Consider the following 27,775-nt stretch of genomic DNA (forward strand, 5'->3'; position numbering starts at 1 on the left):
AGCTAGATCAACAACATCAGAGAAACTACCAAACGGAAAAATCTCAAAAGGATAACTTCCTTTCCTAGGCCCATAGGAACCATAGCATGGAGCTCCTCTTAGCTCACATTGGAAAACGTAATCATGTCTAGGTGGAGAAAGAGAGTTGCTACGGGATTTCCAGTAACCTCGGGTATTCAGTGCTGGTCACACCTCTGTTGCCAACTTCCACTAACAAACAACTGGGAAGAATCAGTGGTCTGGTGCAGACACAGGTCCTGCCGTTTGTCATCTGTTTTTTAAAACTGTATTTGAAATTATGCCTCAAGTGTGGTTAATGGCTAAGTTCAATAGTTTTGTGTATTTTTATTCTTATTTAGATCATTGAGGCATGGCATTGATGGCCATTCTCATTTTTTTAAAGCTTATTTTTTTTTTATACTCAGCTTCACAACAATTTCATAACGTGGACCATCTACTAATCCTGAACTTTCTATTTCTAGCTTTGTATTTCAGATGTTTGCTCCTGAAGTAGATTCACAGATACTCTTCTGTCTGTCTCTTTCCTATCTTCAATCATCCATTTTGCCAACCTCATATTAATTTTCTTAAAAGAGCCTTTTAAAAATAGAGCTACCATATGATCCAGCAGTCCCACTCCCGGGCCTATATCTGGAGAAAGGCACGGTTCAATACATCACCCTAATGTTGACAGCACCACTAGTCACCACAGCCAAGACATGGAAGCAACCTAAATGTCCATCAACACATGAATGGGTAAAGGAGATGTGGTACATGTATACAATGAACTATTACTCAGCCACTAAAAAAATGAAATAATGCCATTTGCACCAACATGGATAGACCTGGAGAAAATCATACAAAGTGAAATAAGTCAGACAGAGAAAGACAAACATCATATATTTTTCTGCATACCTCTTATATGCAGAAACCAAATAAAGATACAAATGAACTTAAACATATTCACAAAACAGAAACAGACTTACTTATGGTTACCAAAGGGGAAGAGTTGGGAGGAAGGATAAATGGAGAGTTTGGGATTGACATATACACAATACTACATTTAAACGGGGGCTCTGTGACAACCAAGAGGGGTGGGACGGGGTGGGAGGGAGGTTCAAGAGGGAGGGGACATATGTATTCCTATGGCTGATTCATGTGGATTTACAGCAGAAACCAACACGAAGTTGTAAAACAATTATCCTTCAATTAAAAAGAAATAAAATAAAAACAAACAAGGACCTACTAGAGCACAGGGAATTCTTGATCAAAATTCTATAACAACCTAAATGGGAAAAGGATTTGAAAAATAAAAGATACATGTGTGTGTATGTATGTATGTATGTATGTGTGTGTGTGTACACATATATAAACTGAATCACTTTTCTGTGTACCTGAAACTAACACAATATTGTTAATCAACTATAATATAAATTTTTTTTAAAAAATCTGCTAAAAATACCAGGAAACCCACATAATAGTCTGTCTCCTTAGTTCTAAGTTCTTCTGTCCAATCGTATCTTCTCCTATCTCTCTGCCCTTCCCTTCACCGCACTCAAACTTGCAGACTCATGTCTCACTGTCACCCCACTCCTCCTAGTGGACATTCAGCTCCAGGGATGCCTTCAGGACTGTCCTATTCAACCTCCTTGAAGACAAAGTACAATTCCCCACTTTGCGTTGACTTGGCGGGGAGGTTTGGAGAAGAAAAAGGCAAGAGAGAGATGAGAAAAATCTCCATGATTTGCTCCTCGACAACTGAGAGTATTCATATAACAAGCAATGCTTTGGGGGAGGGGGAAGGTCTTCTTAATTACGTAGGTTTACCAGGTGGCTCAGTGGTAAAGAATCTGCCTGCTAATGCAAGAGACACAGGTTTGGTCCCTGGGTCGAGAAGATACCCTGGAGAAGGAAATGGCAACCTGCTCCAGTATTATTGCCTGGGAAATCCCATGGACAGAGGAGCCTGGTGGGGTATATTCCATGGGGTTGCAAAAAGTTGGACAGGACTGAGCACACAATAACAATTATTCCGCAGGATAGTGTCTGTTGCTTTTTTGCTGGACACATTATATCCCAAAAATGCAGTGCTTTTGGTGAGATGGCTAACTCAGTGAAGAAACAGATAAACTCGACTGAAAAACTGGCTTAAGCAAATGTAGGAAGTATTCCCCCTTAGCCCCATTCTGGTCCTTAAACTCAAAAATCACCAAATTTTAAACTTGAGGTGGGCTTTCTCGTCCAACTTTCTAACACTGGTGGAATGTACTGCCTCTAGTCAAGTTTCCAGTACTGGAGAGCCACCAAGAGTCAGAGGGATGCCTGGATCATACCCATGTATAGACTTGAAGACCTCTGCATTAATCAGGGTTCTGGTTCATGGGGAAGGTAATCTAGCATGCTTAAGTAGAAAGTATTTTATTGCAGGGTAATAAGTAGTTATGAAGCTCCAAGCACATGACAAGAATTTCATAGAGGAATTCTTGCTGGTGTTGCCAACTCCTTGCTCAACAGCTATGATGCCAAAGACCAAACCAGTAACCATAGAACAAATGCCTTTGTTGCCTTTTCTGCACCTCACTTCCACACACCCCAAGTCTCAGTCAACAGAATCTGCCTGGCAGAGCCCAGAGCACAAGGAAAGTTCTAGTTGCCAGGGAGTCTTGCAAAGGTACTGTTTAAGTGAGTGTCCAGACTCTACAGCCCAGGAAGATATGCTAGGAGAAGAGTAGTGCATGTGTGCATGATAAGTCCCTTGAATAAAATCTGACTCTTTGTGACCCCATGGACTGTAGTGCCAGACTCCTTTGTCCATGGGGTTCTCCAGGCAAGAATCCTGTAGTGGGTTGCCATGCCTTCCTTCAGGGGATCTTCCCCACCCAGCAGTGATCTAACCCGCATCTCTTAGGCCTCCGGCATTGGCAGGTGGTTCTTGACCACCAGTGCCACGTGGGAAGCCCAAAGGGGAAGTAGAGTGGTATCAAATGAGCCAGCCTGCAGCATCTGCTCCATGCACTCACCATACAATGAATAGCTTGCTTCTCTCATGGATAGCAAACTGGATAATGAGGCCCTGTAAAGACTTGATTAAGAGAGTAGGCCCTGGACCGAGACTGCAAATGCTCAAATCACATGTCAGACAGCACCTATGTGATCTTCAGCAGTCATTTATTTTGCCTACAAAGGGGATGTCTGTAATTCTTCACTCTCCTGATCAGTGTAAGGATTAAGAGCATTGAAATGTAAAATGCTTGAAACACTGCCTCTTACATACTAAGGGTTCAATAAATGTTTGTTAAAACTATTTCTATGAACCTGTGACTTTTTAAAATTTATTTAAGCTGACCTAAGATCTCTGTGCATCTTTACCAGAAGACAATTTATATAAATTGCAATTAATGGAACATGATCCCTGTGGAGTATCAATGAAAATTTTGCCACATTTTTTGTAATACTGCTGTTAAAGGATGAAAAGAAATCTGTTATTAACTTGCCTCAAATTAGGAAATTGTCAGAGCCTATGATTGCTGTTCCAGGGAAGGTAATGAAAGCTTCCAGGTACCTTTCTTCTTTGAAGGAAAAAAACCCCGTCCCAGAATGTTAGAATTCTGAACAGAACTCTCTATTTTCATCCATAAAAAAAAAAAAATAGACTCCAGACTAGAACTAATGTGGGAAATAACACAATGTTCTTTAATGTTGTTTTGAGTCAATAATTTAAAGACAGTAAAACAGCAACAACAAAAGTTTTGACCACACTTAGTATCTTAGATAACTGAAAATCTCCATCTTCATCAGGGCCAGACCATAGGAAAGAGCAGTTCTAGGTCTTGCATTTATCTCCAACAGCTTCCTTGCCAGTTCTTTAGCTCCTCTGTTTACTAGAAAACTCTTTTACTCAAAGATTTGAGAATCTGTCTGCCAAATTTAACCCACTGGCCAGGTCCATACCATAGCACTGTATAAAATCTCTCTCCTCTTGCAAAGTATCGCAGGCCCAGGACAGCACTGTCCAGGATGGGCAGCTGATCACAGGTTGTGCAGCCTGACAATATCATTAAGGACACGGGCTCAAGCGTCCGTCTTCCTGACTGTGTGATCAGAGGGAGATGCATGAACCTCCCTGTAGCCCTTTGATTCTCTGCAAAATGGGTGGTAATACATATGTCTATCCCACTGGACTGTGAGAACATTAAATAAGATAATGTAATAAGCATGAGTTATTAATGATACCTCCATCACCATCCTCACAGACTCTGTATTGGTCTTGCATTGGTTAACAGTTTGTTAATGAAAACATCCTTATGAGATGCAGTTCTGTCTACCTTTAATACATGGATTCATTTTGTCAGTCTCCTCCATAATGTAATGGTTGGAAGTGTGCACTACTCTCTGCATGTAATTTAACTAATAGAGCTGACAGATGAAGTCTTCTTCCTTGCCCATCTGTTTTTGCTCTACGCTTTTATTGATGTCACGTATTATAATAGGTATGGGAGTGCATCACACTCTGGTTTACATCAACTTTATAGTCCAATGAAATCCCCAGGTCTTTTTCTGAGCAGCTGCTATTGTGCCAACTATTTTTCATACTATGTTTTGTGAGTGATTTTTTTAACCAAAGTGCTGTATGATAAAAGAATTCTGCTTAGGGACAGCTTTGACTTGGTTTGTGTGATTTATGGGTACAGACTATTTTGGTAAATAGGAATAAACAAAATGAAGATGATTCCCATGGTACTGAAAATCCAATTATCTCCTGGCTCCTCCACCAGACTATTAGCTAGATGAAGCCTAAGATTCTGTCCTGATCATCTGTTTGTTTTTTAGTCAAAAGAGTGCTCTCAATATATGATGAACTGCCAACCTCTGTGCAGTAATGATTGCTCCCTTTGTCCTTATCAACCATCTGCAAGATAATCCTGATAGATTTGTGAATACTGTATCAGTTTCTTCATAACACAGTATTTCAAATGATGCAATGACAAGGCACACATCTGGTGTACAACCAATACTTCATTTTAATGCAATCTTGTAGCTGCCTAGAGGATGTAATACATGTCACCGATAATACATTTCCAAACTAATACAGCATGGCTTATTACAGGTACTGAAGATAAATTTAGATGTACAGACACCAATGATGTTAACTATGTAAAATACATTGGGAGTTTTACATACAGAAATTTAAAAATACATTTTATGCTATCATCTAATTAAAACACTCATCAGTAGTGTTCTTGCCACATTATGCAAGCAACTCAAGGAATGACAACGGGTTTTATGATCATTTATTCCAATACTTTGGCCTCCTGATGAGAAGAGTTGACTCATTGGAAAAGACCCTGATGCTGGGAGGGATTGGGGGCAGGAGGAGAAGGGAACCACAGAGGGTGAGATGGCTGGATGGCATCACCGACTCAATGGGTATGAGTTTGAGTAAACTCTGGGAGTTGGTGACGGACAGGAAGGCCTGGCGTACTGTGATTCATGGGGTCGCAGAGAGTCGGACACGACTGAGCGACTGAACTGAACTGATTATTAACAATGGAAAAGCATGATTTCCATTAAAATAGACACTTTGAAATGAAACGAGCATGCTCTCCTGAGGTATGTTTATCATTCTTTCCTTCCGCATATACTTCAGGTCTCTCTCCCCACCCTTCAAGGCATCCAGGACAAAAAAAGTGAAAAGAGCATTAAAGTTCTTCCTTCTAGGTAGGCCCAATAGTCTTCTACCCGATGATTAATCTAGATGTACAAAAACAGAGTAGCAAAGAGAAAAACTCTGTCTGTAAACCGCCAGAGGTTCAGACAACCTGCCTCTACTTACTTGGGTAAGTGCTTTAACCTGAATTACCCTTAGTTTCCTCATGCATAAATTGGTGATGACCCAATTTGCAGGAGACATATAAAAATTTACTGAGATTAAAGGGAACTCCCTGGTGGTCCAGTGGCTGGGACTCAGCACTTTCATTGTCGGGACCCGGGTTCGAATCCTGGTTGGGGAACTAAGATCCAAAAAAGCCACATGACAGGACCAAAAAAAAATTTTTTACTGAGATTATATGACAGCATACCTAGTACAGTACTTAGTATGGAAAATACATCCTCAGTCCCCCATCCACAAACCCCAAGTAAAACAAAGAAACAATAAAAAAACCTCACTGCAATCCACAGACTGGATAGGAAAAGAAAAAATACCAGATTGCTGAGACCCTCTGGTAGGGCTGGGCTGAAGAGCGAGAGGGCAGTAATCACAAATGTGGCACATGTGGAGAAGAAGGTCTGCAAGTGTATAAAAGCTGCTCAGGAGACCTGAGACTGGGCCAGCCTGGCAAGAGGCTCTGAATCAAAATCACATGAAAGGGTCCAGGACAGGAAGGAAAACATCAAGATTTCTGTTTGGAGGATTTGCAATCAACTGGAAAAAATCAGCAATGATAAATAAGATAGTATGTTGTATTATGGGGCTTCCTGGTGGCTCAGTGATAAAGAACGCACCTGCCAATATAGGAGATGCAGGAGACTCCTGATCAATCCCTGGGTGTGAGGACCCCTTGGAGGTGGAAATGGCAACCCACTCCAGTATTCTTGTCTGGAGAATTCCATGGACAGAGGAGACTGGAAGGCTACAGTCCACAGATTCCCAAAGAGTCAGATACAACCTAGCGACGGAGCATGCACACATGCTTGTTGCATCATACCTTTGAAACAGAACAGGGTGTGTGTGTGTGTGTGTGTGTGTGTGTGTGTTTTAACTTGGGGATCTTGATTAGCAAACAAAGAGAGAAAATGGAACTCCAAATTTCTATAAAGACTCACAAAATAGATCTGGAAGGCACGTGCAATTTCATTGTGACCTTGTAATTTTATCATAAAGTAAACAAAGTATCCAGAGAGACTGTGATTTAGTCAAGGTGACAATTACTACACAGGGACTTAACGTTGGATCTTCTGGTTTCTGGTCAGTTAAAAGTCTGATTTGTATACACTTATTTGCCAGATATTGATACTACATTGACAGGAAAACTTCATGTATAAACCATAAACACAAAGAAAAAAATCATCTGAAGTTACTCTGTCATTTGGAAAGAAATGTTTTGATTCTTTTTTTGTTAAGCATCTAACATTTAGAAATGTGTAGATTATTAATTTTGCTTTGGCTAAGAGATTAAAATTAGTAACCATTTCACACATCCATGGGATTTCCCTGGTGGCTCAGGGTAAGAATCTGCCTGCAGTGCAGGAGACCTGGTTCAATCCCTGGGTCAGGAAGAACCCCTGGAGAAGGGAATGGTAACCCACTCTAGTATTCTGGCCTGGAGAATCCCAAGGACAGGAGAGCTTATTGGGCTACAGTCCATGGGGTTGCAAAGAGTCAGACACAATTGAGCAACTAACACTTTCACTTTTACCCACACATCCATATGGACCTGGATTTGTAACTAGAGGTACATTTATGCCATTAAAATACTGAGTTAAAAGGGATATTAGGTGAATCTTTCAATTAAAAGCTTGCCTTAAACAGAATGTCACTGTAAAAAAAAAAAAAAAAACTCAGTAACAGAATATTCTATAATAAGGAATATTTCTTTATGAACAAATAAACCCTGATGACTTGATAGATGTTTCAGATGAATATATTATGAGAAAGGAATGTGATGAGAGTTAGATGTCTCATTCAGGAAACAGTAAATGAATGATATGAACAGAAAAGACACAGCCTGTCTATTTGGGTCCCACGTCTGAGAATGGCTGAAGACCTTTGAGAGATGGCCTGCTGGCCAATATGGAACTGCTCTCCTTATATTTTCTCTTCCACCCACTCTCTACCCTTTATGTTTAAACAATTGTTCCCTCTCCACACACTATCTACCCATTACTTCAAGCATGCTCAAATCTTTCCAGTCTAAAGAACTTCCTCTTCCTTATTCCTGCTTCCACCTCATGACGAGCCTCCTCTCTCCTACTCATCACATGGCAGTTTAATCAAGACACATGTATCCTGCCACCACGTCATCCTTCTCCCTTACTTACAAGCTGAGTACACTATGCTTCTGGCCCATCATTCAAAACAAAGTGTTCTCCTAAGTCACAAGTAACCAGGATCCTAATTTCCACAGCTTATATTTAATTCTCATTCTGCAACTCTTCATTATTTGGTTATCCACCCCTGATTAAAACTCTCTTACCTGTAAAACTCTGTATTGCTTTTTTCCTCAACAAATTTTAATTGAACCCCTCAATTAAATATCCTAGAAAAATAACAGGTGAATCTGAAGTTGAATTATTGCAGCAGTGACCACTGCTACTTTGTTTCATTGAAAAGTCACTCTTTCAAATCTCTCATTAATCTCCTTCCCCACACATAGAAATCATATCTAGTCTTTCAAGTCTTTATTTAAAAAAAGCTACCATGAATTATAATATCTGACAAGGACCTGCATCTAGGACATACAAAGAATTTTTGTAATTCAATAACAAAAAGTCAAATAACCCAATTAAAATATGGACAAACGATCTGAATAGCATTTCTCCAAAGAAGTGGCCAAAAATTATATAACAAGAGTCTTAACATCAACATCATTGATCACTGGGGAAGTAAAAATCAAAACCATGAGATGCTCTCCAAATCCACTAAGAGGACTAGATTCAAAAGATAGATAGTAACAAGTGCTGACAAGGATATAGAGAAATTGGAACACCCATACATCCCTGCTGCTGCTGCTGCTAAGTCACTTCAATCGTGTCCAACTCTGTGAGACCCCATAGATGGCAGCCCACCAGGCTCCCCCGTCCCTGGGATTCTCCAGGCAAGAACACTGGAGTGGGTTGCCATTTCCTTCTCCAATGCATGAAAGTGAAAAGTGAAAGTGAAGTCGCTCAGTCGTGTCCGACTCTTAGCAACCCCACGGACTGCAGCCCACCAGGCTCCTCCATCCATGGGATTTTCCAGGCAAGAGTACTGGAGTGGGGTGCCACTGCCTTCTCCGATACATCCATGATGGGGATGTAAAATGATGCAACTATTTGAAAAACAATCTATCAGGTCCTCAAGAAATCAAATACAGAGTTACCATACGACCTAGCAATTCTAGTCCTAATGATGTATTCATGATAAATGAAAATAATATTCATACAAAAATTTGTATATCTATACAAAAACCTGAGCGTTCATAGCAGCATTATTTATTCTAAAATGTGGAAATAACTCAAGTGCCCATCAACAGGTGGCTGGATAAATAAAATGCAACTTATATATATGTAAAATATTATCTATTCTTAGATACAGTATGTATGTATATTAATAAACCACAATTTGCAATGATTTAGAATGATGAAAAGGACTGCATTACTGATAGATACTATAACATAGATAAACTTTAAAATCAGTGTGCTAAGTAAGAGCAGCAAGTGATAAAAGAACATACATGATGCCATTTATATGATAAAAACATTGCAGTAATTATGGTGATGGTTGCACAACTCTGAATATACTAAAAGTTATTGAACTGTATATTTTAAATGAGTAAATTATATGACACATGAATTCTATTTCAATAAGTCTGTTATATATTTTTTAAATACCATGAAAACCATAATGGTCAGGAATGGCCTCCAGCAACACATATTCCCCTTTGAATAGTTTAAACATAAAGGAATCAGAATTACTGTTTTAATTTGTATACCAAAAACTTGGTCTTAAATTTATATCAACTGGATGCCACAGCTGATAGGAAAAGAAGCACATCTTAGTTGCTGACAGAATTCTCCTCCTGTCAAAAAACAGCTTTGCAAAAAACAGGTGAAACTGTTAGTTAAATATTAACAGAAAGATCTTCTGCATATCAATTATGCCCAAAGTCATTATTTTTGGCAGTCACATTATAAATCTAGACTCCAGAGAGACAATTTACACCATCTGTTCTTAAACTTGAGCATGTACCAGAATCACCTGGAGGGCTCAATAAACTACAGACTGCTGGATCCCAGCCCCAGAATTTCTGATTATCACTAGGGTTGCAGGGGGGAGCCCCTAACAAGTTCCCAGGGGTTGCTAATTCTGCTAGCCCAGGGACCACACTTTAAGAACCACTCCCTATTCTATACTAATCTATTTAGTTGACTTGTGGTCTTACTTAGGACTAATTTATCTCAAAGACAGTTATCGAAAATCAAACCTGTTACACAAGCCATATGGTAAATGAGAACTGCCATAATAGGAGAAAAGCTATTGACATAAGATAGTAGTGTTCTGAATGGGCCACCACATGAGCTTGAAATACATGATGAGATTTAAACAGTGGGAGCAGGTACAGAATCAGAAAGTCACAGAGAAAGTCAGGTCTCAGTAAACTAGATGAACGCAAAAGAACTAGAAGAGAGATCAATAAAGTTTCGCTCCTTGGGGCAATGAGATGACAGTCACTAGGACATCAGTGCATCTTAACCGGCCTTCAGGTTCCTGAACCACATCCTCAGTTTTCTGAGGCCTAACGGCCCTGCTGCATCTGTGTTCCCCTGACACTTTCTCGTGTCACTATTTCTGCAGTACAGCAAGCTGTGTGGCTGAGATACCTGTCCTCATTAATCCAGAGTCATTCCTACAATAACCTGCCCCTATGGAGGGCAGACTTCAGTGGCAAGCTTTCCTCTGAAGTCCAGAGAACATATTTCCAAAAAGACCCAAGGATACAGGTTGATCTAAGGGCCAGCTCTAACAAGATGGTGCTTAATATAGAGATGTGTGCTCATTATGGACTCAGAGCTCATATTTGACAACCACCTGATAAAAACTAACAAAGACGAAGCAGGGCAAAATAAAACAAAAATGAGCTCTTATAATTGCGCTTATAGGAATATATTCCCCCAAAAAGAAGATAGCGGTCCCACACTGCATGAAGCCAGGCCAAACCTGGTTTTGGCGTCCAGTTATTAGCCATACTTTCAACAGAAGCAACAGACAAGCTAAGGCGTCACCAGGGCAGGGCAGAAGGAACTGGAAATTATGTAATTGAGTAAGAGTTAATGGTTTGTTTGTGAAACTTCAAAGAAAGGCAGCGAAGAAGAAAAAGATAACTTTTATCTAATGATCTTAGTGCTTCCCCTAATAACTGCAAACTACAAGAAAGAAAGAAAAAAGTCCCACAGTCTAAATTGGGGAAACTCAGATTATTCTTCCTCTTAAAGATCTCCAGTATAGATCAGAATATAGAACACTGCCTGCCATGTAGTGGATGCTCAATAAATAACTGTCAAATGAATTAGACCAACAAAGAATGTGTGAAGTACTGAAAGTAATCAGTCTACTGTTTGGAACTCTTGCTTCCCCAAATAATCTGGCTGTGGTTCTTCTTCCTCCTCATGATACCTGTTAATATATACCTTGGAATTAGTGGCCTTTAGAAGATATTTGGGAAAATGTTGTGCTAAACATAGCACAACGATAAACTGGTAATTAGAGTAGTAGCCTTGGAGCCAAAATAGAGGGAAACTTGTAACAATAAGAAAAGCCCAAATTCATAAGGGCAGCCCATGAGGCTGGGGACTCACAGGAAGAGTGTTGAGGAAAGAGTGAATTAGGATTAGTTCAGAAATCAATTTAGGATTTCTGTTGATGGGATCCATGGCTTGGGTAATTATCCAGACTAGGTCAATAGTTCCCAGACTCTTAGATTTATATAAACATAAATCTGAAAACTGAAATTGGACATTCACTTTTGGGCTAAATACTTCTACTTTCATCAGTTAGGGACAATGATTATTGTTTACTGTCACCTTTTCACAAAAGAAAGACCATTTTAATAAAAAATAATAATTTTGAATGAAAGAAAGAAATTTAGCAAAATTAGGCAATTATTTTCATTTTTCTCATATTGTAACAAACTGGTTTGTTACTGACTGCCCCGTGTCCATGAACCCCAACTCTGTAACCAACGCCCTATGTGACCTCAAAACTTCCTTCTCAAAAACGTTCTGTGATTTTAAACAAATGTCCCACCAGGGTCAGGCAATAATTTTTGATGACGTGAATGGGCTCAAAGACAGAAAGGGCAGAAGATGACAGAACACAGGTCTGAGAAAACTTCTCCAAAGGGTAGAGGTTAAAAATCAGGATCACAGGATTGGAACAGAGCTGCCTTATTTTCTCAAATATTAGGATAGTTCCTGAATTAGCTCCAGGGAACCAGAGCTCTAATTTACAGCTGAAAATATATCCACAGAACTTCTCAGTGCCCAAAGACAAGTGCCCGCACACATTAGACACAGAATAGCCTTACGACAGTGAAATCATCCCACCTTCTGTTCCAACGCTGGACCTTTTATAAACAAGATCTTCCTACCAAAACTATGCCTGTCCTGTCTATCACAGTGCCTCACAGGGGAATAAGACTGACTACTCTGGTGAATGTTCAGCCAGTTATGAACGCAAAGCATCTGGTGAGCACCAGGTGCCAACTAGGTGTAAGCTGACCTCATCCCTGTCCTAGCAGTCAGCTGTCCAGACACACTCGAACGGAAAAAGCTGAAGAGTCAGACATCTCATCATATATGTTCTGGTCACAGCTAGAACTCCATGCTTCATCTCAATCAATCACATTTACACCTTGCAAATGGAATTAGTATTTGATATATCTGTTTTATTCTCCAAATACTTAAAATCTGAACTTGGAAAGCTATGGAGGGATATTAAGCAAATCCTCACTTCAAGAAAATTACTTTCTCTTACTCAGTTCATGAGAACCCAGAAGTAATAAACATAATGAATGCTTTCATCATGCAGGAGAATTAATAGATGCCTTTCAAATCTTTTCACATCATCATCTTTACAGTCACTTCAAACATCTAGCTAGCTTTCCATAAAAACACTAAAGAGGATATTACAAATCGAAAAAGATCATCAAAACTTCAATGAGCCCGATTCTATGCAAATTTTGTATCTGCATATAATTTTATGACACTATAAAAACCTCAGGGAAAACGTCTAAATAAGAATGTACCCAGGGACATCACTTAGCTTGAATTTCAATTTTTTCTGTCATATTCATGAAAGCACTTTGTATCAATAATCTAAAACCAAAGAGTAGTTAACGTAATCTAATTTCTTTGTCAAATGTTGGAGTAAAACCCAATTTTCGGTTACAGCAGGAGTCCAGGAAGGTAGTGTGTGTAAAGCTGAAAAGCCATCTGGAACAACAGCATCCCTCCTGTGTGAAATATATCAGTCAGAAAACATGGTGAAGTCTCAGGACTTCCACTTGGTACGGTGAGATCTCAAGCAAGTGAGGGAGGCCTGGTGCGTCTGGCTCTTTAGGAATCATCTGTCAGGGGAGGTGATTCTCCCTCTCTTACTGTGACTGTGCTGCTCTGCATCCTTAGCACAGGAGTTGTAAAATCATGCACCATTTTACCTAAGGAGACCTATATCAAAGGAAAATGTTCATTGGAGTTCAACATGGTATCTATAATTAATAGTTTCAATTCACCAAATGTTATTTATGTGGCCTCTGTCAGTGTGAATGTGAAAGAAGGTAACTTTACAGATTCTGGGGACTCAAAACACATTCAAAAGTTCAAGTCTAGTCCTTATGAAATATACATATTTCCTGTTACTTGAGAGTAGCATTATTAAGTAGTATTGAGAGATGAACTAATTGACTCTGTACATAATAGAAAAACTTTAATGTTTTTAACCACCAATAGAAAAACTTTAATGCTATCAGATAAAGAAAATTATTAAATTAATTAATTGTTAAAAGGAAAAGGAAACCCATAAATGTCAAATATGACCAAAATAAATAGCAGGTGAGTGGTAGTTATAACCCTGCAGAGATACCTCCTAGACATCAAATGATGCATCCAGAAGGAACAATTAGCCACACTTCGTCATATAGGCAGAGCCTTGCATAAATCTAGCAAAAGAAGAATCCAATAGGTTGATATTATATGCTTGTAAGGCCATTTTATTCTATTTTTGGCAATAAAGTCATTTTCAAGCTTTCTCAATATATTGGATCTATAACTCCATAGTGCCTTATGAAGGTGGCAAGTATCCATGGATGATTTCTTTTATGACCTGCATCAATATACCATCGACAATTAATACTTTGGGTTGGAGCCAGTTTAAAATAACTCCCAATATACCAGAGGTAATAGACTTTTTAAATTTATGGCCCAATTAAATTAAAACATACACATACACATACAAGATAGGGGAAGAAGGTTCAACATTGTGTTTTCAACTTTAATTTTGCCAAGTAAAGACATAAAAAGTAATAACCTGATTTCTATCTATAAGCAATACCATGAAAGAAATCATACTGTACCACCAAAAGTGTAGAAAGGCCATAATCTTAAAATAAAGATGATTTTTTCCCAAAGAAAGAACATCTAATATTTCTATGCCAACATTCTGTTCAAAACACACACTAACATTTGAATAGATGTTGTGTTATATCTGGTTCCTCACTAAAACCACACATATAAACAACCAGAACAGAATAGACACTTCACTATTTAATGCACTTTTGTGTTTATATATGGAAATCAATCTTGAAGTTTATTTTGTAGGAGGAGATTTAAGAATAAATGTAAAATGCAAGTTGGATAATTGATAATCTAGTCTCAATTTTCAGATTTACAAAAAAACATTCATTCACCTTCTGTAAGACTCCTTAATTCAAGGTAGAATATTTCTGTAGATGAAATTTCTTCTATATTATGCCCGTAATTATTCAGATGTATCAGATTTGTTGGATTTTTTTTAATGAATGATAAGGAGAGACAGGCTATATTCCTGAAAAGGGTTTTCCATTAATCTATTTTTCTTTTATTATTACATCTCACTAATCATATCTGCTGTACATTTATATTAAAAATATAAATTGTTTCAAAAAATTTGAAGATCACAGAGATGTCCTTTTAAATAGAAATCCAATTTAGACTCCAGTCTCAACAGTCAGTTCTTTCTAACACTTAAGTTTAGACTTTATATGAACTTTTTCCTGTAATCTGATAAGTGAGGGCAAGGTTTCCCATCACATTCAGAACGTAATCCAGCCTTTCTCATGACCTACAACCCCTGCTACCCTCACCTGCTACCCTCACCAAGCGCAGTTTCTGGGACTCTCCTTTCTATTGGATGAAAAAAAAAAGTGAAAGTGTTAGGCGCTCAGTCATTTCCGACTCTTTCGGATCCCAAGGACTATAGCCCACCAGGCTCCTCTGTCCATGGAATTCTCCAGGCAAGAACACTGGAGTGGGTTGCCATTTCCTGCTCCAGAGGATCTTCCCAACCCAGGGATCAAACACAAGTCTCCAGCATTGCAGGCAGATTCTTTACCGTCTGAGCCGCCAGGGAAGCCCATTGTCTCCACCGAACTAGCTTCCTTGATGATTTCTCAAACACACAAGGTCCGTTTTGGTCTCAGAGCCTTTGTCCTCCTGTTTCACTGCCTGAAATGACTTTCCTCTATGAGTTGTATATCTTATTCCCTCTTGACTTAAATGCCACCTGTCCAAGAGGCTTTTCCTGACCAGTTTCCCACTCCTGCTATCACTCTGTTTTCACACTGCTTGATTATTCTTCAACATCTTTACCACTATCTGATATTATAAATCATATTTGTTAATCTATTTACTAGTCTTTGGCACTAGAATATTATATTAATCAGAGTAGGGACTTGTTTCATTCATTATTCTATCCACAGAATTGAAAACTGCACATTGTAGGCACTCAAAATACTTGCTGAATGAAGTATGGATGAATATAACTGTAAAAAAAATCTAATTTACATAAAAATAACACAATTAAACTATACTAATTTTGTCTGTAACTGTACAGGAACTGTTTTTATATTCCTATAAAACTCGTAACAACAAATCTATTCTTTAGAAAAGAACACAAAGCCAAGTATAAATGAATAAATCTTACTCTTACTCAACTGATTTGAAAAGTGATTTTTCTCAATTGAAATGGAATAGTTTTAAAATCAAGCTGAACTCCACTATTCACAATAGCCAAGACATGGAAACAATCTAAAACTATCTAAATTTCCACTGACATAGAATGGTTAAAGAAGATGGGGTATCTATTAACATATATAATGGAATACTACTAAGTCATAAAGAGGAATGAAATAATGCCATTTGCAGCAACATGAATGGACCTACAGATTATCATAGTAAGCAAAGTAAGTCAGGAGAAAGCCAAGTACCTTATGATATCACTTGTATGTAGAGTCTAAAACATGGCACAAATGAACTTCTCTATGAAAGAGAAATAGACTCACAGACATACAGAACATTCTAGTGGTTGCCAGGGATTGAGAAAAGGTAGAAAAGGAGTGGATTGGGAGTTTGGGATTAGAATATTCAAACCATTATATATAGAATGGATAAACAACAAAGTCCTATTGTATAGCACAGGGGACTATATTCAATATCCTGTGATAAAAGCATAATGAAAAAATACAGAAAAAAATATATATTCAAAACTGAATCACTTGACTGCACAGCAGAAATGAATACATTATAAATCAACTATACTTCAGTAAAATAATATTTTAAAAAAGTCAAACTGAACTCTTCATAATTTTTAAATCAAGAAAAAAAACAAACAAAACTCAATAAGCAAACAAACATTTAAAAGGTCATGAGGGATATATACCAGGATAAAAAAGTTATTGAAAATTTTGTACACCAATGGCAAATGATGTTTAAGATTTCACAATTTAATTGTGATCATGCTGAAAATAACATTAACTTAGCCTATACAATTATTTTACTAACAAAAGTTTTATCATAGATCATCCACTTATCTTTACCTTAATTGTTCAAGTCTAAAAATAGTTTGTGTTTAGTAACTCCAGCCTTAATGGTTGGAATGGACTACTGAGTTTTACATTAAAGCCTCTACAATCTAAGGAAACATTTCTGTCATTATTCACTGTAGTTGTTTCACAACAGGGGAAATTACGATTCCTCTGATAATGATAAAAGACATAATTTGAAGTGTATTTATAAACCTGGATGATATTCAAAAGGAAGATGATACATGTGACCCATTATCACTCCCTGAAGCATACTTGATTTTAGTGTTTACATTTTTTCCCTGATACCGATAGTGACTCGGTGATCAATCAACTATTTCTATGACTTGTGACCAACGGTGAGTTTGAGAGCTGATCAAAATTATAGGTGTGGGCTTTGGTCATCAAAGAGTGAAACTAATTGGCTCCTGTGGGAATGGACCTGCAACCCCAGACTCATTAACTCCACAGAAAAGCAATGCCTGCAAGCAGACCAAAACTTACCACACAATTATCTTCAAAATGTGATTCATGTCTAGTTGGCACTGGTTTTTAAGAATAAAAATAAAACATTCTGTTTTACTAATTATTTTCTTATTCCAAAGAGAAAGAATCTGAGGTAGATATATGGAGAAAAATATCCAGAAGGTTTCCTCTAAATTTTTAAAAAGCTATTTTGAAAGACACATAGTGCAAAGCCAAAAATGGTCAAGGATTCTAAAAATACAGTGTGTTTATTTAAAGTGTCAAGCCTGAATCAAGATAGCATTAATCATGTTAATGATGAAGGGATTTCTACTTCAAAGGGCATATTATGAACAGAAAGACATACTGAAATTTTTCAGAATTCAGTAAATTGACTTTAATCCAAATCACTGCACTACAACATAAAGTACTGTGTAATTTGGGGGACACAATGAGTTCCCACTTAGACTATTTTTATCCTCCCTTATCTTTCTCTCCCAGGTTATTTTCTTGAATCTGCCTTCAATGCAAGAAATGAGGTTCAGTCTCTGGGTTGGGAAGATCCCCTAGAGAAGGGAATGGCAACCCACTCCAGAATTCTTGCCTGGAGAATGCCATGGACAGAGAAACCTGGAGGGCCACAGTCCGCAGGGTCACAAAGAGTTGGACACAACTGAGTGACTAATAATTTCACACTTTCAAACTCAACTTACTCTTCTTCTATGTTCTAGATCTACTGCACAAGCTGAACATCCCCACTTACAAGAAGATTAAGTTTAGGCTCTCAAACCCACTCTTTCTCCCCAGTGCCTGAACATACTAGCCATTCTTTCAACGTGCATTTACTGTGCTGAGAAATACACACAGTAGATAATCAACTAAACTTTTCCTATCACTCAGAAGTTTTCATCTCTTTTTCCAGTTTGAAGCATTACACATAAATATTTATGTATTAGCTTTTTACTTTTTTCCTCTTCTCTAATATTAGGCTGATGACAATTGACTTTCAACCTTTTCTGTAAAACTCAGGGTAAGAACTTTTCTTGCACTCTCTACCTATCCACATTTTTCCTTTGTGGGCTCTGATCCCTTCAAAAATAGAGACAATTCAAGTCTCTACTTTCTCTGCCACTGCAGATCCTGTCCCTGAGAGCCTACCATTTAGCAATGTAAATAGGACAAGAAGTTTGCAGAAGAGTGGCTAAGGCAATTTTTGAGGAAAGATCCTAATTATTCCCCTTCTCCCTCGCCTTAGAAAAAACAGGCTGCTCCATCTCTCCAGAATATTTTTTCTCCTAAATGCAAGTGCCAAAGAATGATATAAAATGACACAGTTCTTCATAACTTATTAAAGAAGAACTGAGGTAAAAATATTATAAATAATGTCAATAACCTGACAAACCAGATCTCATATCTTTCTCAATTCTAGGCTTCTAACACACTGTATCTGGATAAAGAAAATAATCCAAACTAGTTTTAATCTCCTATTATAGCATTATTGAACTTAACAACATTCATAGTAGCATTTTATACTACTGGCATATCCAATAAAGACCATTTACCACTTCTAAATTTAGTCAATGTATCAGTAACTCACACAATTCAGACTTTTGTCATATTTCCAATCTATGAATATGTGTGATAGAACAGTTTGTTGACTTTTGATAAAATTCTACTGGTCAACTGTAAGAAAATACTTCTCTGATAATTATCAGCACATTTTCAATGTCTATGAGGGACTACATCTGGTGAAAGGATTACCATATATGATGGGTGCTTTTCTAAAATAAAAAAGGAGTTGAGCTGACAAGAACTTTCTCAGAAATCTCACATTTTCTCCATAACCTTGATGTCTGTCTGCAACTCCTGCTGTTGCTGCTAAGTCGCTTCAGTCGTGTCCAACTCTGTGCGACCCCACAGACGGCAGCCCACCAGGCTCCCCCGTCCCTGGGATTCTCCAGGCAAGAACACTGGAGTGGGTTGCCAGTTCCTTCTCCAATGCATGAAAGTGAAAAGTGAAAGTGAAGTCGCTCAGTCATGTCCAGCTGTTTGCGACCCCATGGACTGCAGCCTACCAGGCTCCTCTGTCCATGGGATTTTCCAGACAAGAATCCTGGAGTGGGTTGCCATTGCCTTCTCTGGTCTGCAACTCCAGAACAACAATAAGATAGAGCCTTGCTTGATTGGTGTAGTACCTCGTAACCCAGTGCCTTGTGACCTAGCAATATCTGATTAAATTTCATCTCAAGAGAAGTACTTACAAGAGTAAAATTTTTAAAAAAAATTATTAAACATGAAATTCCAACCTGCATGGGTGAAATAAATAACACTACTGCCAAGAATCGGCCTCCAATGTGGGAGACCTGGGTTTGATCCCTGGGTTGGGAAGATCCCTGGAGGACAGCATAGCAACCCACTCCAGTATTCTTGCCTGGAGAATCTTCATGGACTGTAGCTGACCAGGCTGCATCCATGGGGTCTCAAAGAGTCAGACACGACTGAGCATACAACAATGCCATACAACCTCACCAGCCTTTACATGTGATGGTGTCACCTATATCCATCAAAGAGAGGGACGACTTCAGAAACTGTTCAGTGAAAACAGAAGATGGCAAAAGATCATGCATGGTTTGAGTCCATTTTTCGAAAAAGATGTGAGTGTATGTAGGAAAGACTATATCTCAGCATTTATAACAGTGGCTTTCTATGAATGCCACTTTTCAGTTCACTTTTCATTTCTGCTTTGTAATTTTCTATAGTGTTTGACTCTGTAATTAGTCTAGTTCTTTATATTTACAAATAAATGCAAGAGGTGCATTTATATTTCTGAAAACTAAGTCACTTATTTCCAAGCAGAAAAAGTAAATCTCCATTTTGATTTTAAAAACACCTTGGGCATCCTCTTAGAGCATGTATCACATTAAATCAGTTATTTGATTACAGTCATCCCTTGGTATCTGTGGGGGATTGGTTCCAGGACCTGCCAAGGATACCAAAATCCAGTGCACGCAAGCCTCACAGTGGCCCTTACACCTGCAGTTTGTGCATCTGCATATATGGAAGGCCAAAATATTTAGTGAAAAAAATCTGCATATAAGTGAACCTGAGCAGCTCTACAGTACATGAACCATGAATTTCCAGATGTTCAAGCTGGATTTAGAAAAGGCAGAGGAACCAGAGATCAAATTGCCATCATCCATTGGATCATATAAAAAGCAAGAGTTCCAGAAAAACATCTGCTTCTGCTTTACTGAGTACACCAAAGCCTTTGACTGTGTGGACCACAACAAACTGTGGAAAATTCTTCAAGAGATGGGAATACTAGACCACCTGACCTGCCTCCTGAGAAATCTATATGCAGGTCAGGAAGCAACAGTTAGAACTGGACATGGAACAACAGACTGGTTCCAAATCAGGACAGGAGTACATCAAGGCGGTATATTGTCACCCTGTTTATTTAACTTATATGCAGAGGACATCATGAGAAACGCTGGACTGGAGGAAGCACAAGCTGCAATCAAGATTGCCGGGAGAAATAGCAATAACCTCAGATATGCAGATGACACCACCTTTATGGCACAAAGTGAAGAACTAAAGAGCCTCTTGTTGAAAGTAAAAGAGGAGAATGAGAAAGTTGGCTTAAAGCTCAACATTCAGAAAACTAAGATCATGGTATCTGGTCCCATTCCTTCATGACAAATAGATGGGGAAACAGTGGAAACAGTGAGAGACTTTATTTTCTTGGGCTCCAAAATCACTGCAGATGGTGAATGCAGCCATGAGATTAAAAGACACTTGCTCCTTGGAAGAAAAGCTATGACCAACCCAGACAGGATGTTAAAAAGCAGAGACATTACTTTGCCAACAAAGGTCTATCTAGTCAAAGCTATGGTTTTTCTAGTAGTCATGTATGGATTTGAGAACTGGACTGTAAAGAAAGCTAAGCGCAAAAGAATTGATGCTTTTGAACTGTGGTGCTGGAAAAGACTCTTGAGAGTCTCTTGGACTGCAAGGAGATCCAGCCAGTCCATCCTAAAGGAGATCAGTCCTGAATATTCATTGGAAGAACTGATGCTGAAGCTGAAACTCCAATACTTTGGCCACCTGATGCGAAGAACTGACTCACTGGAAAAGACTCTCAGGCTGGGAAAGATTGAAGGCAGGAGGAGAAGGGGACGACAGAGGATGAGATGGTTGGGTGATATCACCGACTTGATGGACATGACTTTGAGCAAGCTCTGGGAATTGGTGATGGACAGGGAAGCCTGGTGTGCTGCAGTCCATGGGGTCACAAAGAGTCAGACACAACTGGGCGACTGAACTGAGCAGCTCAAACCTGAACCTGTGCTGTTCTAGGGTCACCCTCAGTTAGTTTTCCTGGCCAAACGCAAGCTCCTCTAAGACCAGTCATTGCTTTTCACCAACACTTCCCTGTGTTTAACACAGAGCATGGCAATGGCACATAACAGATGCTCAACAGATTCTGACTGCCTACATGGCTTGTCACTTTCATCCACTGTCCTCTGTCCTCCACTACCTGGCTCTAGCTGAATTACCTTTACCTCTGCTGGACGTCATAAAGTCTTTAAGATAACACGGGACAAAAACTCCAGTGTGTAGGCATTTACACATTGAAACATCCTTTGGGATAAAAAAGGTGTCATTTGACGAAGCTAGCTGAGCCACTACTGGAATCACTCTCTAAATACTGGTCCATGTATGCGCAGCAACATGAAAATAATGGAGGCTGAGAGTACAAGAGGGCTGGGGGAGTAGAAAGTATCACACTTAATAGTGGAGGATCATTATGAGATGGACAATTGGAGAACCACTAATTACAGCAAAGGGTTGGTATCTTTCTGTTGTGCTTCTTTTGTATCATGCTGAAAACTGGACAATTTCTAGCCTATAACATAACAAATAGAACTAAGGTTTATATTTAGTAGTTTAGGTAGCTCGTTCTACAGAATTTTGAAAGTTCAACTAAGTTTCTGCCAGCAACAACCTCCTTACCACTCCTTGGAAATTAGGGGGCTCATTCCCTGACCCCACATCCTACCTTTCAAACTACTGCTAATGCTGCTAATGCTCCCAGGGGACACACTCCCTTCCTTCCTGGAGAGGCTTCAGGATATCTCTACAGAGGAAATTAAGGAGAACATTCTGGTTGGGGATGGCAACTAGGGGACTTGGCTTGAAGCCACAAGCACAGAGCTAGGATATTGTTTTGACACTGATGGTTTTGGATTTTACATGGGTAGTTTAGTGGTTAGGAGAATCAAATGGCTGTCCACCTTCACTTCCTAACTTAGCTACTTAGCGACTGTATCATATTGGGCAAGTTACTTAGCTTTCTGCACCTCACTTTTCCATCTGTAAAAATGTAAACAACAATATTACATTCCTAAGATGGTTGCTGGGAGGAGTATGTGGACAAAGTATCTTTAAAAAAAGTGCTTAGTACATGGTAACTGCCATGTAAATGTTCGTTCTTGATAATATTTACTTAGATTGCATATTGTAAAAATTACATGTTTAAAAACATTACATATATGTATATATAAAATATTTATATATGTTATATATGTATATCAGAGAAGGCAATGGCAACCCACTCCAGTACTCTTGCCTGGAAAATTCCATGGACGGAGGAGCCTGGTAGGCTGCAGTCCATGGGGTCGCTAGGAGTTGGACACGACTGAGCAACTTCGTTTTTCCTTTTCACTTTCATGCACTGGAGAATGAAATGGCAACTCACTCCAGTATTCTTGCCTGGAGAATCCCAGGAATGGGGGAGCCCGGTGGGCTGCCGTCTATGGGGTCGCACAGAGTCAGATACGACTGAAGCGATTTAGCAGCAGCACCATATATGTATATATATACACATAAATATAGATACACATCTTTTAAAAATATTTTTGAAAGGAAGAATTCAGGATGATTATCAGAAAAGGAAGCACTGAAAGTCCTTCCAAGCACCCCTCAGCATTGTACCATCTCCCACTTTGTGCTACAGACATAGGACCCTTTTCCAATTCTTCCTGCCTCCTCATGTCTCTTGCTAATTATCTCAGCTGCTGCTGCTGCTGCTAAGTTGCTTCAGTCGTGTCCGACTCTGTGCGACCCCACAGACGGCTACCAGCAACCATTCTTCCCCTCAGATCATAGCTTGACCCCTCTCACCTGTCCATGGATGACTGCAATTGATTCTGTACATCCCTCTGTCTCTGTCTCAACCAGTGTCAACTCCATCATTGTCTCCCTCTAGTAACCATTTACTAAAGACAAGACGAGGATTCATGAAACATCTGTTGTATGTCCCTGTGTGACTTATACTCAATTCCCACCACTCTTTCTGACACTGTGTAACAGTGAAAGTATTAGTTGCTCAGTTGTGTCCGACTCTTTGAGACCCCTGCCTGTAGCCCGCCAGGCTCCTCTGTCCATGGAATTCTCCAAGCAAGAAAACTGGAGTGGGTTGCCATTTCCTTCTCCAAGGGATCTTCCCAATCCAGGGATCGAATCTGGGTGTCCTGTATTGCAGACAGGTTCTTTACTGCCTGAGGCACCAGGGAGGCCCTAACACTGCAGAGTCTCTCATAAATTTGGAACCTTCCTACATTGTATTTCTCTTTGAAATTCTGCATGAAAGGGTCAAGTTATTTTATATTTTTTTTCAAGGTTCACACATATAACTTCTAGAGAAAGAAATCATTTTGATTTTAACATGTAAAAAGATATTTTTCTTATACTTGTATTTCAAAGCTAGGAGTATTGCTTGGATAGTTGTACATATGAATGTAAGTATCTTAACCTATATTTTCTAAATCCCTAGGTTACATGTAGGGAACACAATTAGGCATCCCTTCTCCCATTAATCCTCAGAGTTTTAAATTTTAAAATCAAGACATGGTTATGGTCAGGTATGCATAACATCATAGGAGGCAGATCAAACTCTTCACAGATTGAAGGAAGTTTTGGCTATAAGCCCAGTGCTAATATTAATGAGAAAGTCAAGCCAAGCAGAGTCCAGCAGACCTGGAAGAGAAGAATCAGAGTGACGAACACTGACAGTGTTACTGTAACTCCTAGCCATGAAGAAGCTGCCCTGGGAAACAGATGGTGGTGTCTGGCAGTCACATCCTTTAGTGTCGGGCATATCCTACCAGGCATGCCAACTCTGTTTCCTTCAAACACTGGAAGCATGTAACTCTCCTTTCCGTGATGATGCGACCTCAGCCAAACTTCTGATTTAGGTTCTCAGATAGTTTTCTACAACAGTGAGAAGATGCACTCCTCAGGCCAAAGCAAGCAGTCTGCACACTTAAAAGTTATACACATATCTTATTTTCAATTAGTAGTCTGGCAACCCAGTGTATTTTCCAATGGCAGTCAATATTTTCATGTCTTAGTTTCTGGATTTCAAAACAGAGAGCCAGACCCTATTGCACTAAATTAATATAGCTCTGAGAGAAATTCCCATAGAGAATTGATGAGTTACTCTGCATCTATGTATATTCAAATATTTATAAGATAATATATCCCAAATTGTAGATTAGAAGTGTTAGGACATATGGATGATTCACAAAGGTTAATGTGAAACAGAAGATTAATGATTTCTAAACTGGGTGTAGGGACTTCCCTGGTGGTCTGTGCTTCCACTGGCAAGGGTGCAGATTTGATTCCTGGTTGGGGAACTAAGATCCCACATGCCATGGGGTATGGCCAAAAAGAACAGAAAAATAAATAAATAAACCCGGTTTAAGTGAAATAAATCAGTGACTTGCTTTGCATACCTCAGATTTCCTTTCCTTACTCGCCAGTATGTGAGGAGCCCAAATTCTAAGAGGAGAATGGAAGTGCCAAATTGCACATAATTGTATGAAGGGGTGACACTGGTGAAACAAATTAAGAGTTTACTATAAAATCTAACATGGAACACCTGTTGTAGCCAGAATTAAGGGTATCGTCACATGAAAACATCCCAGAATTATTTCTGTAAAGTTCAAACTTTTAACATGGAAAGAATTCTAACAAATTTCAGACATATGAATTCTATCAGATACTCTCCTAATTTTAAATTCTCTTTTCAAATAAAAACATTAATTTGCCATTGAATTACCTGCTTTGCATTTTTTTCCATTCATTCACACAGCACACATTTCTAGAACACCCACTAAATTCTAAGAGCCACTATGGACAATCCACAAGACACCATCTCTCTGTTTGTGAGGAGTTCATTGTGTTTTGGGTTGCGCCTGATCAAAACATTACCTCACATCAAGGCATCTGTTAACTGAGGGACAAACCAAGGACAGGCTCTGGCGTCAGTCTCGTCCTGACTCTGCGAAGCAGGCCACGCCACAGCCTGTCTTGAGATATGATAATTATATCTGTGTTTCCATCTCCCTCTCCCTTTCCTGCTTCTTCCTCATCTTCTATTTCCCCAGCCTCACCTCCTTTTTCTCTCCCCCGCCACCTCTTCTTTCTCCCCCTTCTCTGTCCCCTTCCTTTCCTCCTCTTTTTCTTTGGCATGCAATTTTTGTTTTGAGGATTCAACTCCAACACACATGTCTGCCAGGTGGTTTAATTCTTTTTTAAAAAAAATATGGATTTATCTGCTCTGCTGGGTCTTTGTTGCTGTGCGTGGGCTTTGTCTAGTTGTGAGAAAGCTCAAGCTCTGCATGAGCTTGTCACTGCGGTGGCTTCTTTTGCTGCCGAGCATGGGCTCCAGGCACACGGGCTCAGCAGTTGCAGCTCGCTGGTTCTAGACTGCAGGATCAGTAGTTGTGGCACATGGTTTATGGGATGCCCCACAGCAGATGAGATCCTCCCAGACCAGGGATCAAACTGGTATCACCTGGATTACAACATGGATTCTTAACCCTTGGACCACCAGAGAAGCCCCTGGGGTATAATTCTTTTAAATACATGTGTCCTTAATATCTCCTAGGCGGTTGAAGGGGCTCACAAGTTGTCTAGAAACTGTTTAATTTTTAAATTTTAATGATAATTTCATTTTCATCAGAATATAAAAGTAAATATTTTATAGTAATAATTCACCCCTGAAATACTTTTTCATTTATTTTTACAGAAGACATTTCAGCTTCAATTTTTTTTTTAATTGAAATACTTAGCACCTAGTAGGGATCAAAGAATATATTCTAAGGCATCCATAAAAATAGTTCCTTCAGAAACAACTCTAAACAAATGATCCTATGCTCTGCCTAAAGAAATTGCTTACTTAACTAAAAACAAATGCACATGGTTAAACTGCAGACACTCGTCTTTAATCTGAGGCCATCTATATTGCCAGCACAAATTGAAGACAAGGATGAGATGGGCTCTTAAGGAAACAGAAAAGATTACCAGATTTTTCTGACATTCATATACTGAATACTGTGAATTTGTATAGTATCACTTATCCAGATCTTTATCTACAGAAGAAAAACCCAAAGTTCAATAAAATGCAATCAAATTCATCCATGCTAGTACAGCTCTTCATTGACATAGAAAACTTGTTGATTATTTGCCAGAAAAATATCTTCATGCTTTTTAAAAACCACAAACAGCTTTTAAATGAACTATAAGTCAAAGATTATTCTGAATGTCAGCTATTTAGAGATATGAATCTATAAAAGAAGTTTCTTTTCCATATTTAAGTTCTATTTAATTTGGGTAGATCTATCGAAACAGGAGGCCTGAAGTATTGATGAGAAAATGTCTATCCCACCCTTAGAGCCACCCTTAACAGCTTATGAGACCTGAATCTGGGAATATGACAGCAGAGAGGAACCTTGAAAGCCTATTTTATTCCTATCCTTCTCTTCCCCTAAGTGTGAGAGAAAGAAAGGCACTGGATGTTACTGGAACTCAGTGGCAGGCTTGAACCCTTCCCAGAGGCCCCAGATCCCCTGGTGCTGAAAGTGTCAAACCTTTAATTCCAGGTTGCTTCCTTCATCCTAACACAGGAAACAATCTCTTGAAAATAGATTTTTAAGTTCTCTCTCTGAGTTCTGACTGCAGAACTTATAAAATATTGTTTCATGATATGTGTATATTTGAATTTACAGTTAGGAAGTCATTCACTTACCATGACAAATTAGTTACAGACATTGCAGCAGTTTCTGGAGGAGTCTTGTGGCACAGTGTTCTCTTGGTTTCAAAGTAGGGAATGAGTAGGTCAAGTAGACAAGACCGTCAGGAACTTTAGCTTTGCTACCACAATGATGCACAAACCACTTGGTTACTCACAGTTTGAGAAAACCTGGAAAGAAAAGGAAGAAGACAGTATCTTTAGTACCTAGTTCAAATGTAAGACACTCATAAACCAAAGAAAATTAAACCAAGTTTATGATAAACTGAATGAATGCTTTTTCTGGAAAATAAATTGAAAGATTAATAAAATGTTAATTCTCTGAAGCAGAAAATACAGAGGGAACAGACTGTATTTTAGAGACACTGAATTTTTTTCCCTTTAGGGAAAAAATCCTTCA

At 38.9% G+C, this 27,775-nt stretch overlaps 1 protein-coding gene across 2 annotated transcripts in view; it reads right to left on the reverse strand.

Annotated features, from left to right (window-relative positions):
* The window catches only part of OXR1 (oxidation resistance 1), a 394,634-nt gene extending 367,110 nt beyond the window's left edge, over positions 1 to 27,524 (reverse strand). Inside the window, exon 1 of one of the 2 annotated variants that reach the window (XM_061123604.1) lies at positions 27,373 to 27,524. In XM_061123604.1, the coding sequence (XP_060979587.1) occupies positions 27,373 to 27,395 (23 nt within the window). In that variant the 5' untranslated portion in view covers positions 27,396 to 27,524. The remainder of the gene's footprint in view (positions 1 to 27,372) is intronic. The other variant, XM_061123606.1, reaches the window with a different exon arrangement.
* Between the last annotated feature and the right edge of the window lie 251 nt (positions 27,525 to 27,775).

Source organism: Dama dama, chromosome 21, assembly GCF_033118175.1.
Source record: "Dama dama isolate Ldn47 chromosome 21, ASM3311817v1, whole genome shotgun sequence".
Taxonomy (NCBI): domain Eukaryota; kingdom Metazoa; phylum Chordata; class Mammalia; order Artiodactyla; family Cervidae; genus Dama; species Dama dama.